The sequence below is a fragment of the Eupeodes corollae genome, chromosome 3, assembly GCF_945859685.1.
Source record: "Eupeodes corollae chromosome 3, idEupCoro1.1, whole genome shotgun sequence".
Classification (NCBI taxonomy): Eukaryota; Metazoa; Arthropoda; class Insecta; order Diptera; family Syrphidae; genus Eupeodes; species Eupeodes corollae.
This window is the reverse complement of record NC_079149.1, coordinates 76,003,179-76,022,516: the sequence shown is the minus strand read 5'-3', so window position 1 is coordinate 76,022,516 and position 19,338 is coordinate 76,003,179. Positions and strand designations below refer to the sequence as shown.

The window sequence follows — 19,338 nt, the reverse complement described above, 5'->3', positions numbered from 1 at the left end:
TTTTGAAGATTAAAGTAACTAATTCTTTTACACCAAAATGTACAACTATCAATAACTGTAAAAGAATTTTCATCTTCATCTCATCAGCAAAAATGAGAATCTTACTTGAACACCAACATGAAGTTACACATAGGTAGATTTTCTAGGGAACACCAGATGAGCAACGAAAGGATCTAGAAAAAAATGTCTAAATTTTACCTAGGATAGGATCTATTTTCAAGATATGATTTGGCTTGAATAAAATAGTTCCATGACTAAGGTGGTCAAAAGCTTTTTAAAAGTCAGTGTATAATAACCTTGTTCCAAAACATTTGAACATTTGTTTTGTTTGAGAAGATTTGTAAAGTGCTAATTTGTTTGAATACATTTTAGAAGATAAAACTTGCATTTTAATATCAGTAAATTCTTTCTCTGTGGCCAAAATAGAATCGAAAAATGTGGTATTTCTTACTTATTTCAAAGAAGAGTTAAAACTATTTGGTTTACTAATTTCAGTGCACATTATAGATGAGCTACAGGGTATGCTCTTGGTAGAGTCTAAATTAGAGATTGTCAGTCGAAGTTTAATTTTACCCCTTTAGAACTCAATGATCCAGAAGATCAAGCTTATTCATACAGAGTGTTCTCACTATCTTACGAGTAATTCGATTAAAATTGATAAGAAAAGTTCAACAAAATTGCTTCCAAGAGGACAGCTTTTTTCCAGAAGGATTTATAATTGCCACTCAAGATGGAGTCATCGCAACAAAACAGTATCGCTGGCCAATTCTTCACGAGGATATTTACAGAAAATGTGGACGATCATCATCATCAAGCCATAGAGACAATTGAAAAAGTAGTCAGGCCTTGCTCAATGCTGGCAAATCAAATACTTAAAACGAAATATTGCGAAGATAATTCACTTTAATACTTGAGGAAAAAACTACCAATATGACTACGTGACTAACAACAATTTAAAACTATATTAAGACCGTCAAATGAATACTGCCCACACAATAATGGCAATCCCCTTATTATTGTGTGGATAGATAAAATATATAGTTGTGGTGTCATTTTAGATATGTCGGTTCCATTAGGAGCAAACATTAGCCAATCATTTGGGGAAAAAATATAAAAATGTGCTGATTTAACACACGGAGTGAAAGAACATGAAAGAGTATATTAAAAAGCTTAAAAATTGTGAACAATTTTGTAGTACTGGTAGGATTGAAAAAAGTAGTTAGAGAACTCAATAAATCGCAAATTATTCTTTTACATGAACTTTTAAATTTGATCATTTTCAATACTTGCAGGGTTGTAAGCAAGTTATACAAAAATTCGGAAAAATGACGAATAATTATCATCATAGATTAATCCCTTGCCATGGTCCGGGAAAGGTATGTACCCACTTCAACGACGTTGAAAGGTATTGTAACTATGAACAATAAAATAATAATAATAAAACAATTAATATAATAATAAAAAGGGCTAGGATGCGACCCACACTGACAACTTCCCATTCCGTCTGACGATTTGTTTTGCTTCAAAGCTTGTAGGTTTTCGTGTTTTGTTAAAAAAGTTGTCAGTTGAGTATTTTTTAAAAATTTTAAAATTACCAACGATATTTTCCATATAATGAAATATGTAGTTTGTATTTCTTATATAAAAAAATGCAAATTGAATGAATAAAATTAATTTGAACTTAATTTCGTATATTGCTAACGAGATATCAAGAACCGAACAATAATTTTTACCAAACTTACGTACTTTATTTGTAGTTTTTATCGTTTCATAAAAAAAAAACTGACTGTTGGATTTGGTTTTTATTTTAGGTTTTTATTTTTGGTAAAAAAAAATGTCAACTTGATTTTTCTCAAAATTTTACCGAATGTTGGATTTTGAATGTTTATTATAAGATAAAATTAATTTAAAGACAATATTTTTAATTTTTGAAAAGATATTTGAGCCGAAAATTAATTTTTACCAACTTTGAGTAATGTTTTTTTTTGGTTTTTATTTTCTTATAAAAAGCTGTCAATTCGATTTTTTTCAAAATTTTACAAAATGTTAAAAACATTATTTTTCGTTGCACAAAATTTGTTTGGTTATAAAATTATTTTTTGTTCATACAATTTTTGAGGTGACAAATATTTTTTTCAACTTTTTTTGATTTATATAAAAAACCGTTAATTGAATTTTTTTTTTAATGTATTAGTTTGGTATCGCGTTATAATATATAATATGAAATTTAATTCAAGTCTCTAGCGTTATTGTTTCGAGAGATATTTTGGTATAACCAAAATGTTCCCCTATTTTAAATTGCTTTGGTAAAAAAAACCACCCAATCAATTTGTTTTAAAAGTCCTTTCTGTATCATTATCTGTATCTTGAGCCATGGATAACGACAAAATAACCTTGCGTACGGACGTACGAACGTACGTAGAGAAGCACGTAAAGACATCTCTCAAAAAAGCTTTTATTTCGACTCTAGGAAAACGTCGAGAAATGTCAAAATTTTCAATGCGGCTAACCGGCCAGTTACAATTACTTCCCATGAAAAGTTAATAACAATAACAATAATAATAAAAATAATAACAACAATAATAATAATAATAATAATAATAATAATAATAATAATAATAATAATAATAATAATAATAAAAATAATAATAATTGTAATAATAATAATAATAATAATAATAATAATAATAATAATAATAATAATAATAATAATAATAATAATAATAATAATAATAATAATAATAATAATAATAATAATAATAATAATAATAATAATAATAATAATAATAATAATAATAATAATAATAATAATAATAATAATAATAATAATAATAATAATAATAATAATAATAATAATAATAATAATAATAATAATAATAATAATAATAATAATAATAATAATAATAATAATAATAATAATAATAATAATAATAATAATAATAATAATAATAATAATAATAATAATAATAATAATAATAATAATAATAATAATAATAATAATAATAATAATAATAATAATAATAATAATAATAATAATAATAATAATAATAATAATAATAATAATAATAATAATAATAATAATAATAATAATAATAATAATAATAATAATAATAATAATAATAATAATAATAATAATAATAATAATAATAATAATAATAATAATAATAATAATAATAATAATAATAATAATAATAATAATAATAATAATAATAATAATAATAATAATAATAATAATAATAATAATAATAATAATAATAATAATAATAATAATAATAATAATAATAATAATAATAATAATAATAATAATAATAATAATAATAATAATAATAATAATAATAATAATAATAATAATAATAATAATAATAATAATAATAATAATAATAATAATAATAATAATAATAATAATAATAATAATAATAATAATAATAATAATAATAATAATAATAATAATAATAATAATAATAATAATAATAATAATAATAATAATAATAATAATAATAATAATAATAATAATAATAATAATAATAATAATAATAATAATAATAATAATAATAATAATAATAATAATAATAATAATAATAATAATAATAATAATAATAATAATAATAATAATAATAATAATAATAATAATAATAATAATAATAATAATAATAATAATAATAATAATAATAATAATAATAATAATAATAATAATAATAATAATAATAATAATAATAATAATAATAATAATAATAATAATAATAATAATAATAATAATAATAATAATAATAATAATAATAATAATAATAATAATAATAATAATAATAATAATAATAATAATAATAATAATAATAATAATAATAATAATAATAATAATAATAATAATAATAATAATAATAATAATGATATTAACAATAGTAAAGGGTTCTTTAATAGGGTCACTAATCATCAAACTGTCATTGTCATTTTAATCATAAATAAACTCAACAATTTCATCATCCAACGAGAAACGATCAAAACTTTCTACCAAAATACGGATTCGATGACCACAACGCCACGTTACAGGCAATGGCTGGCGTTATCGCTCCATGATAGTCGATTAGTTTTGGTCCAAAGTTGAAGACATGGACTTGGACGACATGTGGTGTCAACAGGATGGTGCTGCAAAACACAAAACCACACACCATAATCGATTTATTAAAGAGTAACTGTGATGAGCGTGTTAACTCAAGAAATAGGTCGATTGGCCGCCTCGTCCGTGCGATTAAAAGTCTCTTCACATTGTTTTGTGCGTATGGCTCGAAATAGCGCCCGTTTCGACCTAAATGTGCATCCGAGTCGTCGAAAATGGAGTATAACGAATCTACCGCTGTAAACGTGGCCGTTCTAGTCATATGAACGAAGTCGAGTTACATTCATAAATATCTTGATTGTACTTCAAATCGATTATAAGGTTTTTGAAATATAATAAATGGTTTGCATTTTGTTTAAAAAAAGTTGTTAATAATTAAAATAACAACAAATGATTAACATTATTATAAATTATTTTCCTAAACTAATTATAAACTATTAATAATTGTATTATTTTAATAAAATAGTAAAAATAAATGAAATAATAATAATTATTAATTTAAATAATAATAAGTATTTAATATAATAATAAATAGTAATCAGAATGGAGAAATAAAAGCGATAATTTAAAAGTATAGGTTATTTTATTTGTTGTTTATTGTTCCGTTTTTCGTTTTTCAGACACCAAGAAAAATTTTATTTTGCTTAAAATCTAGGTTGTTTTTTTAATGAATTAAAAAACTCAGTTTATATATTAAATTTGTATATATTTTCTACAACCATTTTATAAAAAAAGAAATTATTAAATGATAGTTAAATAATTATTTGCTTTTAATATTATATAGGAAAAATATTGCAAAGGTTAAGAAACCAATAGAAAGAACAAACAATTATCCTAAGTAAAATTCGAATGTCATACGTTTTGTTCTATGAACATTTCGGGCAGAAGGAGTGCAATAACAAAACACAATGTACAGGTTTATAAACTTTTTGTAATATTTTTTATAGTTGATTTCGGCACTCCTAAGCCCTGAGTGCGTTTGGCAATTTTTTATGGATTTTTTTTAGATCGCAACTTATATTATTATTTACCAAAATATATCAAAGAATATTAACTGATTTTGATTTTGCAAAAAACGGCCTACGGTTTATAGGCAAATTTAACTGTCAATTAGTGGATCATTACCACGTTCTAACTCATCAAGGGTGTCTTCGGATCCGGATGTAGTTAAGTCCGATAATTCCTCCAAACACTTCTGCTTTTTGCGTACGTTCCAATGAAGACATTCCGCTAGGGAATCAAACCAATCGGATATTTGATCTTGAGCGCATATACTTGGTACTGGGTAGATTGATGTTGTTACACGAAGGCTGTCACCATGAAATAGTTCTTGACGATTTCTTCCATCAAATGAAACCCAAGATGTGTTACGACTATCGGGTGATACCGAGATCTGTGAAATAAATATATTATTATATTAAAACAAATTGACATATTGATTATCGTTGTTCAATCATTATTATTAAGTATCACACAGCAAAAAGGGTTTTTTTGGCAATTTTATTTTATGACACATTTTTCAACTATTATTTAAAAAAAAGTTCTAATTTTATTTTAAGTGCAGAAGTATTTATGTAAACAACGCAATGCATTTGAAAATATCTAAATCGAAATATTTATAAATAAAAATAGTTTTTACTATATTAATCGAGAAGTGGAATTTTCTAAAACACCTACATTTTCCTGCTAATTGGCTATAAGTTGTACAGTTAATTGTATTGTGACCTTATTATTTTCTTTAAATATTTGTTTTATTTGACTTCTTGAGTTTAATCAACTGTTGATGAAACTATTGCTGACTGAAAAATAGGTGTGGTTTTATAGCAAAAATAAAAAAAAATGTCTTAAAAGATACTTTGACCCAGGGCGACTTAAAGCTAAACTAATAAACATGCAAAAGAAAATTTAGTGCTTGTTTATCAAATAAAATGTCGGACTGAAGCTGTTCTAGCCGAATGTTACCTTGTAAATGCATTTTTTTATATTTCACTGATAGAATAATGAGGGAATTAGAAATTACATTTTGTAAAATACAATAAAAAACAAATATTTTGTTCTCTTTTTAATTTGGGTATAACTAATTTTTGTATCAACATCTTTGAATACACCGATTTGATTTCCAGTGCACCTAAAAATTAAATTATATAAGTAGATTATTTTGCAGATATTTCAATGGTTTGAAAAACTAGAGCAAATAATTATTAAAATTAATCTAGAAAATGGTTCCATCAGATCAAATGAGAGCAGACATTTTTTACCAACATCTATTAATTGAAATTGAAAGTAGTCTACAATAAAAATGGTAGTTTATTATGAATGGGGTCTTAGGCGTGACGACCCTTACATGACAAATGGTCATAGCAGGAGGACAGCCCCAGCCTTTCTATTGCAACGATGATATTTTAACTCCACTCCTAATCGAATATTCAATCATATTGCCTACAACCTTGAGTTTAAATTTTCTTCTATTTCAAATCCAACCTCCGGGGTTAAAAAAACGTAAACGAAATTTGCAAGCGATGTTCGAAGCCAACTTAATAGCCAGTAATTGGCCGTGTTGCTTCAAGATCATTTTTATATGATTAATAATTTAAATTAAATTTTATGTAATGGCAATTTGAAAAAAATCCTAGTCATCAACTTTATATTTTTTGTATAAGGAGCTGTCGTATGGTTTTTGTTTTGATATTACAAGTTTATGGGTCATTCATTCATGTTGCATTCCCATCCATTCCATTCAACATCCCTCAACTCAGTTTCAATGTCCCCATACAAATATCTTAATAAAAGCAAAACCATTATGTGGTATATAAAAATTGCAGTTGTTTATTTCGTGTTGCAGTTTTAAATGCCAGATGCATATATAACAAACTACCATTTAAAGCCCCCCCTCAATGTCGGAATTACAAGAAATGTTTTTGAGGGTCAAGTAAAATTAGCTACAAATGTATCAAGGATTCCTCCAGCTTTCAGCCTAGTACGCCAATATAGGTGTGTATACCACTTGAAAATGGTAAAATTATAAGGAAGCGTTGTTTTCAGTCATATAGCAACTTGAAGAAAGACGTTAGTGCAGCTTTTAATTCGAATCAATTATTAACAGATTCAAACAATAGAGCAAACCATTCTGCTTGGAGTGCTTTAATTCACATCACGAGGACACATCTTAATAAATATTGTTAAATTATTATTATTTTCCAAAAAAAATATGTTTATAAAAAATAAAAATAAATGTTTGAGATTCAAACATAATATATAGACGTAGGACGCAGGAGAAAAAAATAATTTTAAATGTATGGGGACAGTCAAGCTGAATTCCAATAGGTATCAAATATGATACACGGACATAGGCGGGACGAAAGAAGATTACATTTTTCTATCAAACGTGATACATGGGACAGTTAAGGTGTCAATACATTTTGTATGTGATTTTTAATATTCTAGAGAGCTAGCTTACTTTTAACTCGACGCCAGCAGGCACAACTATCGGTCTGAAACTCAAAGAATGAGGACAAATTGGTGTAACCATGATTGCAGGTACGGACGGATGAATCATAGAAGCACCAGCTGCAACAGCGTATGCAGTACTACCAGTTGGCGTGGACACAATTAAGCCATCTCCTTGCACGGAAGTTATGTATTTTCCATCCAGAAAGAGATCAATATTACTTAAGTAAGGTGATGGCCCTCGATCGATCACGACTTCGTTCAGAACCTAAAGGAAACAAAAATATTTAAACTGTTTAAGATAAATTAAAATTGAATGTAGATTTACCAAAATATTTGTTGATGCTTTGTTGGAAACTGCATTTGGTAAATGTATGCTGTTATCGATGGTTTCGTTAGTAGCCGTTACCCCAGACGATATATTGTTGTAATGATTTTGTTCACTTGTACTATCTTTTTGATGGCGTTCAGACTTCCTAAAGATTACACATCGAAGACGACTTCGAAGTGTCAGGGCTGCGTGGCCTTCAAGTACATTAGTCACCTGCTCTTGAAAGTTATCAAATTGGAATGGGGTAAGGAAACCCAATGAGCCCAAATGAAACGCCATAACTGGTGGAACCGATTGTTGAAATAACAGTGACGCATACAGAAGTGTTCCATCTCCACCAAGACAAACAATGAAATCAATACGATCAGTGAGGTCATCGCGTCCATCTCTAAGAAAAAAATTAAGAAAACAACATACTTCAAATTTTTAGACGATATTAAAGTATTTAACTTACTTAAATGTTACAAGTTTCTCTTTGATGTCTTGGAATTTTTTATCTTCACGTAGAAGAGGATCTTCCAGGACGGCTGATTCAACCCAAACAACCATGTTTTTTTCCTGTTTTCAAGTTAACGCTTAGAATTTTAGAGTTGGAGATTAAAATTATTTAAGTTCTTTACCTGAACAAGCCACTCAACAAGTTGAACAAAAGGCTGCAAAACGGTTGAGTCACGAACTTTTTTTATGACAAGAACGGTTAATGGGGGTTTGTACCAGGTAAGTCTTTGGCTCGCAGGATCTTGGATTTGCCTTTAAAATTATTAAATAGTAAATTAAATTATATAAAACTCAACTTTCGTGTTGTATTTATATAACAATTTTGCGACAGAAATGTAAGAGAACTGAATGTTCTGACAATAGAGTAAAATCTGGCGATTACTATGCTTTTTATAAATGTTTAATATACATTATTGTATATTTTTAATTTAACATTAACATTTGTATTGATCATTAATTTTACATTGCTCTTAAATAAACGTACAAGATTTTATATTATAATCAGAATTCAGATTCAATCAGAAATTAATCAACACTTAATTATTAAGCGCTTAGTTAGTGAGTACCATTGTAATAATTAAATGTTAAGCTGATTGTGTTTTATAAAATAGTGGTGATACTTCATATAGCTAGTTCTTTTTTATTCATCCGTCAAAGAAAACAGTTTTAAAGTGTACTTACATAACCATGGCTGAATTTTTCATAATCCTTCCACATGGTCCAAACTGTTGAAACGGCGAAGGCGCATTTAAACTTCTTGTTCGCCTGTAATAAACAAAATTAAAAATGAATACATTTTTATAATTTATTAAATGATTTTACTCGATTTATTCAAAAATTAGTCAAACAATTAGTTAATGTTAATTTCTTCTTTGGGGCTGCCAAAATTGCTAGAAGGGCCCAATAGAATCCTTACATAAGAAAACACTTTTGTTTACAATAATGTCCACGCCATTATGCAAAATGGTTGGAGGGTAATGTTTGTAAACGTTTCGTTTCATTTCATGACAGGTGGATTTTTAACCTTTTGTTGGATAGTCTACTCTGAGTAGGTGAATTTTTTAATGCAAACTTTTAGCTGCTTACAGAAAGCAGACACGCATTTAGATTTAGGGGTCGAATTTTATTGTAAAATGGTTTAGAGAGATAGTAACATACATACACCAGAAATTCTTGGATAAATTGGGATTTCCAGTTGTATCAGCTATTCAGACTGGATGCAGAGAAGAGGAAATAGAAACATGGAAATTACAAGTAATTTGCTAATAACATGCAAGTGTAAGGTATGCAAATCAAATAAGGCCTAGTGCTTAATTAAATCTCCAAACAGCAAACACCAAAACCGAAAGAGCATCGAGACTTTGTTTTTATTCGCATAAATGTCAACCTTATGGTAAAAAAGCAAATTGGAAAGAAGCCGATCTGTATTAATTGTCTTGATGTCAGTGAAATATGGCTAAATGTCAGAACATACGAGCAAATGGACAGGTTCAGATAACATAAGAGACTTCATTTGCAGTCAACTGCAGTCTTTGAACGTAAATTTGGCCAAGGCAGTTAGTTAGTTTCCAAAGTGTTATACTTTTTTAAACTCAGAAGTATAAAAGCTACCAAAAACGTTATTGTAAACAAAATTCTTCATAGGCAAGCTACCAGTCCAGCACGATTTGTATTTTGTATTGGAAACAAAATTTATTTATGTATGTCTTTTCCGTAAGAAACCTTTTAACACAAAATATTAAATGGAATTGTGCTAAAATAATAAAGTCGAAAATAGAGAGCTTTCACTTGAATGTAAAAACATGATGAACTATCATTTTGACATTAGTAGACTTGAGTTTATAGTAAGGGAGATTTTTTTGTACTAACTTTTCAGTAAACTTTCCAAAAAAGTTGCTTTCATTGGAACGCAATTCTTTAACAGTTGGCCAATCAGATACCTTACTTTCAAGTCCTTTAGGCCGTCTGAACCTGCCCGATCTTCCAGGTGTCTCCGAATTCTACACTAAACAATCTTATTAAGTTCTTTGTGCCAAAGAACTATGAATCATTCTCAATTTGTTAATTTTATATGATTAATTTGATTAAGTTTATTACGCGATATGTCATCTCAGAAAAGTGTTTAAAAGTTGTATGTTTGCGTTCAGATCGACACTATGTCACAAAGAGGCTGTTTTTTTTTAGTTTTTCATAAAATAAGTACAATAATTTACAGGTTCAAACTGTGGACGACTGAAAGAAATGGCTTTCACTTTTTGCGTGTGCCATTTCAAATATGTTTCTTTTGTACAAATCATTCAATTATCTAGTACTATTGTTTACAACTGACTTTAAAATTTTATATTGAACTAAGGTAAACATTTAATGTATTTAACACAAAATCCTGGCCATTTTTTAAAAGATTTCAAAGTTTATGGTCATATCCAAGAAAACATAACTTTCTTTACTAACAATGATTGTCTTGTCGCGGCGATATTTTCGGCACAGAAAAAAAACTACACAAATATCTCACCGTACGAAAGTATAGTGGTCCACAGGTAACCAACAAACTCTTTGATCACAGTTGGAATTAATAGTTCTTGGATTGAATTTTTAAATTGAAATAAAGTAAAATTCTTTCAACAAGAAAAGAAGTATTTTTTTTATTAAAGTTTACCAGACAGACGTGAGACCCAAGGCATATGCTTGTACCTCCTTATTGAAAAGATTAATCATACGATTGTATCATTTTGACATGTAAACACTTTTTTCATAACAAACACCTTTTATGATCATGCAATTTATATTTACATTTTATCTTCCATCCAACAAAATTAGTTTGATCACTTCACCAATTAGATGCCCAAAATGAATATACATAAATATAATACAAGAAATAATAATAAAATTTTATTAATAATGTAAAGACTTAAAGATAAAAACCTTAATATTCTCAATGAAGGATGAACTGGCATTATTTCTGTATTTTGATCCACCAAAAACGAATTCTCATCTAAATCGAAACTATTATGGCCCAAATTAACATTTTGCTCTTGTTTTTTGTTGAGAAAATTAACAAGAGCTTCGTTATTGACTTTACAACTGCTATAACAGGAACTAGAGCTAAATACTGAAAAGTCCATTTTAGGACACCCAAATTCACTAAAAGAGTATAAACAATTTCTAATAAAACACTCTCCACAAAGCAAATATTACTATTCGTTTAACAGAAACAACAGACGCGTAATAATGATTGTACACAGCGAAATTCAATTCAAAATTGAAACAGTCTCATTTGACCAACTTTGGCTGTATGATTTTCTAGTTCGTGTGCTTTCAATGAAACGTAACTAATACATACTTCACCAGTCGTAACTTGAGCTTTAAACCGAGATACAAGACTTCAAAATGGAAAATCTTGATTTTCAGACAACACACACTGAAGTCCGTCGAATTGGAACTTAGAACGATTTACTCAATTGCATTTACACCAAGAGTATATGAAAAGTAAGACCTACTTGATTAACAGGTTTTTATTTTTATTTTTGTATGTGGCTGAAGGTTACACTTAACACTATGACGGCATATGTGAAGTAAGTTTTGAATTTTGAGAATTGAAGAGACAGGTTTATTTTATTTTTTGGCCACTTGATTGAAAACTCTCAGTTTCATGTAGCGTGGGTGAAGTAAGAGCTTCTCAATACATCAATATTTAGGTCTGTGTTTGTATGTGGTTTTTAGAAACAAGTCACAAGCATTTATGAATGTAACAAACCATTTGAAGGAGAACATCAAATAAAAATAAATTAAGTTGACTTTTTTTAATATCTTTTTACTACTAAATGTCCTTACATTAGTCACAATAATAACAGTTACACAAAAATATTTGTTTTATAGCTAGACAATAAATAAACAAACATTTATTTATATTAAAAGCATATTAAAGTTGCTTACATTTTGCTCTGCTTGAGGTTATATTGGTAAATTGATATCTTAATAAACTATTTAGACATTATGTTTAAAACATCGAACTTAAGTTTCTTGATATGGGATTGAATTACCGAACCGTCAATATCTGACAATAGAATGACAGTATTTACACAAGAAAAGCTTTTTACAGAAAATATTTCTGAAAACAACCCTGAGGAACAAATAGTATCTTCAATACGTAGTTGAATACAGTATAAGATAAAATATATTAATGCATGTATAATTGAATCAATGAGAAGAAATTATTCCACAATTTGGTGAAACTAAACTACAAATGCAGAAGTGTAGATATTTCTATAGCGCATTTAATAAGCCTATAAACGAAAATATTTTGATAAAACCTATGCTTTAACTGAGCAAACAAAAATTCACTGAGTAGAAAAAAGAAAACATTCCAGGAATAATTTCCTTTTTCAACTCAATGTTTGAAATGTTCTGTTTAAATCTTCAAATACTGACAGCTGTATCCTTTTGAAGTGTGATCACTTAAAAATAAATAATTACTCAACTTCAAGGATTGGTGACCCATTTAAGAAAAGAAAAAACACCAAAGATCCTTCTAAAAGGGAAACTTTTACCCTAAGTAAATATAGGCACCTAAAATATACCGAAGAACAAAAAGTAGTAGTGGCGGCTTCAACTTTCATATGGAAGAACTAGTGGATGGAGTCTGTAATATATTCCCGATGAGCACAAAACGATGGTATCCTTTAATGGCCAACGCATGTCGAACAATGCAGATAGCGATGAAGGCGATGTTTAAAGTTTTTTGTATTATACCTTATACAGTAATATTTTAAGTTTTTTTTGTTTTTAAAAGTAACTTTTGATTTCGAACTCTAATTTTTGGACTATTTTTTTTTTCTCACAGATTCAATTAAGAGCGAAATAATAACGTATACATAATTCTGAGTACTTCGATTTCTAAAAAATCAGGTGTCTGCTACATGGTTCAAAAGAACCGAAGTTAATCCCATATACGCGATAGTAGACAATTCCTATTATAATCACCTAATAGAAAAATAGTCAAGTTTATCAAAAGAACTAGTGGTCCAGGAACTTTGTCATTCAAATAGAAGTAGACCTGCAGTTAAATCCGGTAGTTCTGAATTGTTGGTCAGTTGTTTATGATGCTATCCTTATTAACAATCGAAGTGGTCAAAGTTCAGAAAAAACCACAAAATTTCTCACCTTTTCCAATTATTGGTGTTTTTTAATCTAAAGCAGAATCTTTTACAATACAATCATGTTATACGGTTTTAAGGGCACTATTTTGAGACAATATGGTCGATAAAAAATTAGCTAAGATGTGTTTTTTATTTCAAAAATTCAACGAATTTATACTATAATAACCAAATAGACCATTTGTCATGAAGTATGCCATAACTGTGGAGTTGGTAAAAAGAAAAAATGGAATGGGGGGCCCTTTTCCCATGTTAGGAAGGAACATTTTTTTAGAAAAGTGAGTTAACAGGATAACCTACATTATTGTTATATACCTTTTCTGAAAGCCAAAGACTGATTCTTGAAGTTAGTTTTAACTTTTTGTCCAGCCTCAAAAAAAAAATATTTTAAATATCAATGTTAAAAACAACAGAAAAATAATTTCAAATTTGTATGTAAATGAGTGTTGTGTACTGAAAGTGTTCAATGTACATGTCAATTATTTACTGAAGTCAAAAAAGGCGAACCTAAAAATATATTTTTAGTTTCGAGACAATTCGAAACAATTTTTTTTTATATCCTTACGTAGTCTGTAGTAAAAAAGTCTTTTCACTGGATATTAGTAGCCTTTTCATTGAATTCGGTAGATCCAATTTTTTGCTCTTACAAATAAGAGCGATTTTTGACCTCGTTGTCTAATAATCGCAAAAATATCGGGAAAATCGTTTGTATTTCCGATCTTAACCTTTATGGGCTAATTTTTTCACTATAAATACAGTCTATGATATTTTACTATAACACAACTTTTACTTACTAATTTATTATTTTTTATATATTTTGGCCTATAAGCCAACAAATAAAAAACTGCTCATACAATTTTGTTATCACTACTCACTTCTTTAGACCAATTTTAGTTACTGCTAATAATACTTTTTTTGTGTCATAATACAAAAAACTAACGATACACAAACCGTCCTAGATGGCTTGCACTGAATTATGGACTACGTGTTAGGCTTCAATTCACTCTCATATTAGAATTCAAAACAATTCTTTCTTCAATTCAACGCTACATTTGTAAAAAGTTGTATAATTTTGCAGGTCAAAGTTTAAAATAAACATTCAAGTGCTCATTTGAATTGAAGAATTTCAACAAACTCCAACTGCGAAGATTACTTAATTCCAATGAATTTATATAAATTAAAATACCTTTTGATTTTCATAACACAAGAATACCTACCAGTCAAGGTATAGACTGTTAATTAGTTTGTATTTTGTCTGAACTAAGTGCCTACGAGTTCAAAAAATCAATATCAACTTTTTACGTTTCACTTCATGTAATTACATACTCAAAACAAACTCATTAACAATTCAACAAAAATTAATTATTTAAAAACGCACAAGTAAGAGCAAAAAATACTCCAGTCCAATTTTCACATCAAAAAAGAAAATCGAACAGTTTTCAAACTTGGCACACTTACTAAGGGATGTCTGGTGATGAACCAAGTACGAGAAGTGTCCGGCGGCATGGAAATATGGAATTATATACTTCACACAGTTAATATGGCCATTCCAATCGCTAGACCGCTCAGCATAAATAAAATCTTTAAGCAATATAATCCTATTAAACAACTGCGGTTCGTCCATTAAATTTGAGATTGTTAAGATTTGTTTGTAGCTTCTCACTAAGATGGATCAAATGAGGGCTTTGTTTTAGTGTTTACGAAAGTGTGATGGATGGGTGTTCATGATGTCGGCAATTGCAATGGTGAGAGGTTCATTGACTTCGGACACAATAAGCCTTGTGATTGGTGGCACTATGTTTGAACACAAACTATGTCATAAAATTAGCTGGGTGTCGACGGACAGGCAAACGTCTTCCAAGCAAATTGACCACTTCGCGATTAGTTGACGCTTTAGAAGCAGACTCTTGGATGTCCGAAACAGAAGAGGCGCCGACATGGGACTTGACCGTGACCACCACTTAATGATAGCTCCTTAAGATTGCGTACAGCTTTAGTTCAAAGATCCAACGGAATAACACGAGTCCCAAAATTCAACATCGCCAGACTAAAGGATCCCACGACCCGTCAACAATTCAGAGATCACCTGTTTCACGAAAGGAGAACAATCAGCAGCACAGTACATGACGACACCATTGGAATTGCATTTCAGGTGCTGACAGAATATTCGGTCGGAAAGAAGGAAACAACACCACTTGGCTTTCAGAAGAATTTTTCCTATTTATCGAATAGACTTGCCGAGTTTCGAAGTATTTCTTATGAGATTTGTCAAAGCAAAAATAAAAAAACAAATTAGAAATCACCTGTCTCACAAAAGGAGAACAATCAGCAGCACAGTACATGCCGACAGAATAGTCGGTCGGAAAGAAGGAAACAACACCACTTGGTTTTCAGAAGAATTTTGGGCAAGGATCAACGAACGCAAACAGTTAAGAACTCGAATAACTGTTGCACAAGGGGAAGAAAGAAATGACCCGGAGTCCTCGTACCACATGAAAAAGAAAGAGGTTTACCGCAGTATGAGCCAGCAGGACCCTTTACAGAATAACCGAAGAGCTGACCGATGCCGAGCAATCAAGATTCCGCACTGGATTCTCCTATATTGATTATATTAACACCCTGCGGATCATTATTGAACAGAGCGTTGAATATCGATCAATACTAAACCTGCTGTTCATCGACATCGAGAAGGCCTTTGATAGCGTTATCTGGTTAGCTTTACGGATGAGAGGCATCCCAGAAAAACTAACTGCTATTATTAAAGCAAGTCACGTTCTGCACGATGGTAGGTTGTCAGATGATTTTGAAATCCGTAGCGGAGTCAGAAAGGGCCGTATTCTGTTGTCAATATTGTTTTTGTTGGTGATAAGCGATGTACTGCGCGCAGCGTTGTCAGGTAGCAGAGTGATCCAATGGACTTTTACATCCTGCTTAAAACACTTGGATTACGCGGACGATGTTTGCTTACTCTATCATAGGATCATGGATCTCCATCAAATTACAAGAAGTGTGGAGAGAGAAGAAGTTGTGGGGGTGAAAATTTATTTCGGCAAAACAAAAATGACCAAATTCGGAATCCGAAATCCTCTCAAATAAATATTTCCTCGCAACCGGTGGAAAAAGTGGAGAGCGGAGGAGGAAGTATTGTCTCCATCGAAGGCGGAACCAAATAAGACGTCATCTGCCGCAAAGCAAAATCGGCGTTCGGTATGCGGTCGAAAATTTGGAGAAATAACACTATCAGCTTAAGAACAAAGCTACAACTGTTTCGCAAAAATGTCGAATCTGTGATTCTTTATGGGTGCAGTACTTTGGAAGGTTACTTCAGCTATTACAAATGAGGTTCTGAATACAAGGACAGGCCTATAATACGAAGGCGTAAGTGGCAATGTATTGGACACACGCTTCGAAATGGAATCCGATCACACAAGAAGGAAGAAGAGCTAGGGCCCTACTCTGTAATGCGTTTTGAAAGCCAATCCGATTCGAATCTGATATTCGATTCGTTTATGAATTCGTACTCTGTAAAATGTTCGAATCGAATAAAACAGTCATCTAGTAAAAATAAAAAAAAAAACAAATTCAAAAAAAACAAATCACAAAGACGATGAAAAAATCAAAATTAAAATTCAGTAATTATTATCACTTGGGAATTATCGTAATGACTTTTTTTACACTTCACTGCTTTGCAATTGCCACATCTCTCTTTTTAATTCAAGATTAGAAAGTTTAAGCTGAATTTGTTCATAGTCATTTAGTTATTGCTTTTGTTTGGTTTGGACATTTTTTGCTGATGATTTCCTGTGATGGGATTTATTTGCTTAAATTATGAATGCAATTATTATTTCCTTACTTATATTTTATCTATTTCACACAACTTAACACAATTTTCTTTTTTTGCCCTTTAAAAACGGCCTTCGAATTGCAATTCGTTACCTCTCTCTCTTGGTGTACAAACAAAATGTTCGTTTTCGAACGCTTATGACATTCGGAATCGCATTGCCACGTACGAAAAATCCGAATACAGATTTGTCATTCCGTAAGTACTAGATTTCTTATCAGCATTAGAAATAGAGAGTCCAAAATATTCGTTTTCGAAAATATTTGCTTCGAAACGCATTACAGAGTAGGGCCCTTGGACGACCGGAAACCGTACACGATGGCGCGTAGGCGTAGTAGAGGCCCTATGCCCCTAAGGGGTTCCCAACGGACTTAACAGGTCTGAGGACCTAAGTAAGTAAGTATAATTCATGTTGGCTAATGTCGTTTTGTTCCATTATTATATTAGCTAAATATGTCTGAATAGTATTGAAGGACGAACTGCTCTAGCGATCGCTTTTCCTTGCAGCATCTTTTCAATAGAAACCGGGCGTATATAGTACTCATTAACTCTTACAGGTTAAATCCACCCAATTTGACTACGCATTTTGATAGACGGGACTCAGATTAAGCTGCAGCAACGATTTCTTTACTTTTTATATAAAGAGGCTGGTCAAATGTTACCACCAGGCCAACAAACACATGTTTTCCTTAAATGCTGATAGAGTTATTTTACAAACTAAAACAATTACAAGAAATTAATATCATATTTCTTTAGAAAATTTAATAAGCTTTAATTTTGTAGAAGATTATTTTTTGATACGACAAATAGCTTTCAAGATAAACGCGAAAAACCGAAAAAACCGTATGTTTATCTTCACTGCTAGAGTTATTTTATTAACTATAAGAGAACAACATTTTTTCATACGACAAACATTTTTCAAGATAAAAGTGAAAAACTGAAACAAACAAACTCTGTGTTCTTGCGGACTTTTCTTTGTTGTTAACTGTTTGATTTTTTTGTAGGTAAAGGCAATTTTGTTCGTTCATTGACTGGACTACTACCTGATTTTTTAACAAAAAACAAGAAGCATGCTTAAGGCTGGTTTCATGGATATACGCGTAAATTGGCTTAAAAGAAGAAGAGGCTTAGAAGTATTACAGCAAACAATAGTACCGCTTGTGAAAATATAACGGCTAGATCTTGAAAGATTTTACAAATACGCATGTGAATTTGACTTACAACCAAGTTAAAAGTTTTCACACAGTCACAAAGAGAATGTTGAATTTTAATAGGGTTAATCATTTCGTGGTTTCAAGTTAGTAGCACTGGCATGTGACACTTGCCAAACTCATTTGAAGATACATAATATTAGTTGAGTGCTTACCCCTTACGATAGCTGGCCGCTTAGCAATCAAACAACGAGTTAAGATTCAAATTTGCTACAAAATTGTGATTCAAGCGTAGAAACGTTTCGTGCACTACGCGATAATTATGGTTGTCATAATCGAACAACTACGCAAGTGTTGTATTGATGTCAAAGTTTGTGAAGTGCATCATCGTAATGCTCGTGCAAGTGTTGCTGATGATCTGAACTTATCGTTTTTCCGTTAGTCGCAGCAATTATAAGTGTAATCCACCTAATTATGGAGTATATACATTTTAAATTACGCAATAATTAAGCCTGCCATCGATGCGCTTCTTGAGCTATGCAACAAAAAATTATAAACACTTTTCTCCCTCAGTGGTGGTATGTACAAAAAAAAAATTGCGACACATGGGACCGAAAAAACTTGCAAGACAAATTGACATCTTAGCACTAATGCCAAAAATCGTCATTGATCCGTATTCCTTCAAAGATGACAACGCACAGACAGATGTAGTCAATTCAAAACGAATTTGAATGCCTTTTTTGACGAAATGTGGTTCCACCACGAATAATCCACAGAACACCACCAATAGTTTAAATTAATGATAC

General features: G+C 30.0%; 2 protein-coding genes across 12 annotated transcripts in view; one reads left to right on the top strand and one right to left on the bottom strand.

The window, feature by feature from the left end:
- Positions 1-2,953: 2,953 nt before the first annotated feature.
- Positions 2,954-3,841, top strand: LOC129952060 (probable serine/threonine-protein kinase clkA; the record flags this gene model as incomplete). The annotated part of the gene is made up of 1 exon (XM_056064484.1): positions 2,954-3,841. A coding segment is annotated over one exon (888 nt), but the record flags the coding sequence as incomplete, so codon positions are not given.
- A 955-nt stretch (positions 3,842-4,796) lies between these two features.
- The window catches only part of LOC129952606 (NAD kinase-like), a 35,102-nt gene continuing 20,560 nt past the window's right edge, over positions 4,797-19,338 (bottom strand). For 8 of the 11 annotated variants that reach the window (XM_056065284.1, XM_056065285.1, XM_056065281.1 and 5 more), the window contains 6 exons: positions 9,069-9,152; positions 8,510-8,639; positions 8,344-8,447; positions 7,887-8,277; positions 7,569-7,826; positions 4,797-5,504 (listed from right to left, as the gene is read on the bottom strand). In XM_056065284.1, the coding sequence (XP_055921259.1) occupies positions 5,211-5,504; positions 7,569-7,826; positions 7,887-8,277; positions 8,344-8,447; positions 8,510-8,639; positions 9,069-9,152 (1,261 nt within the window). In that variant the 3' untranslated portion in view covers positions 4,797-5,210. Of the gene's footprint in view, positions 5,505-7,568; positions 7,827-7,886; positions 8,278-8,343; positions 8,448-8,509; positions 8,640-9,068; positions 9,153-11,309; positions 11,625-14,334; positions 14,555-19,338 lie in introns of those variants that run through there. The other 3 variants (XM_056065288.1, XM_056065289.1, XM_056065283.1) reach the window with 3 other exon arrangements.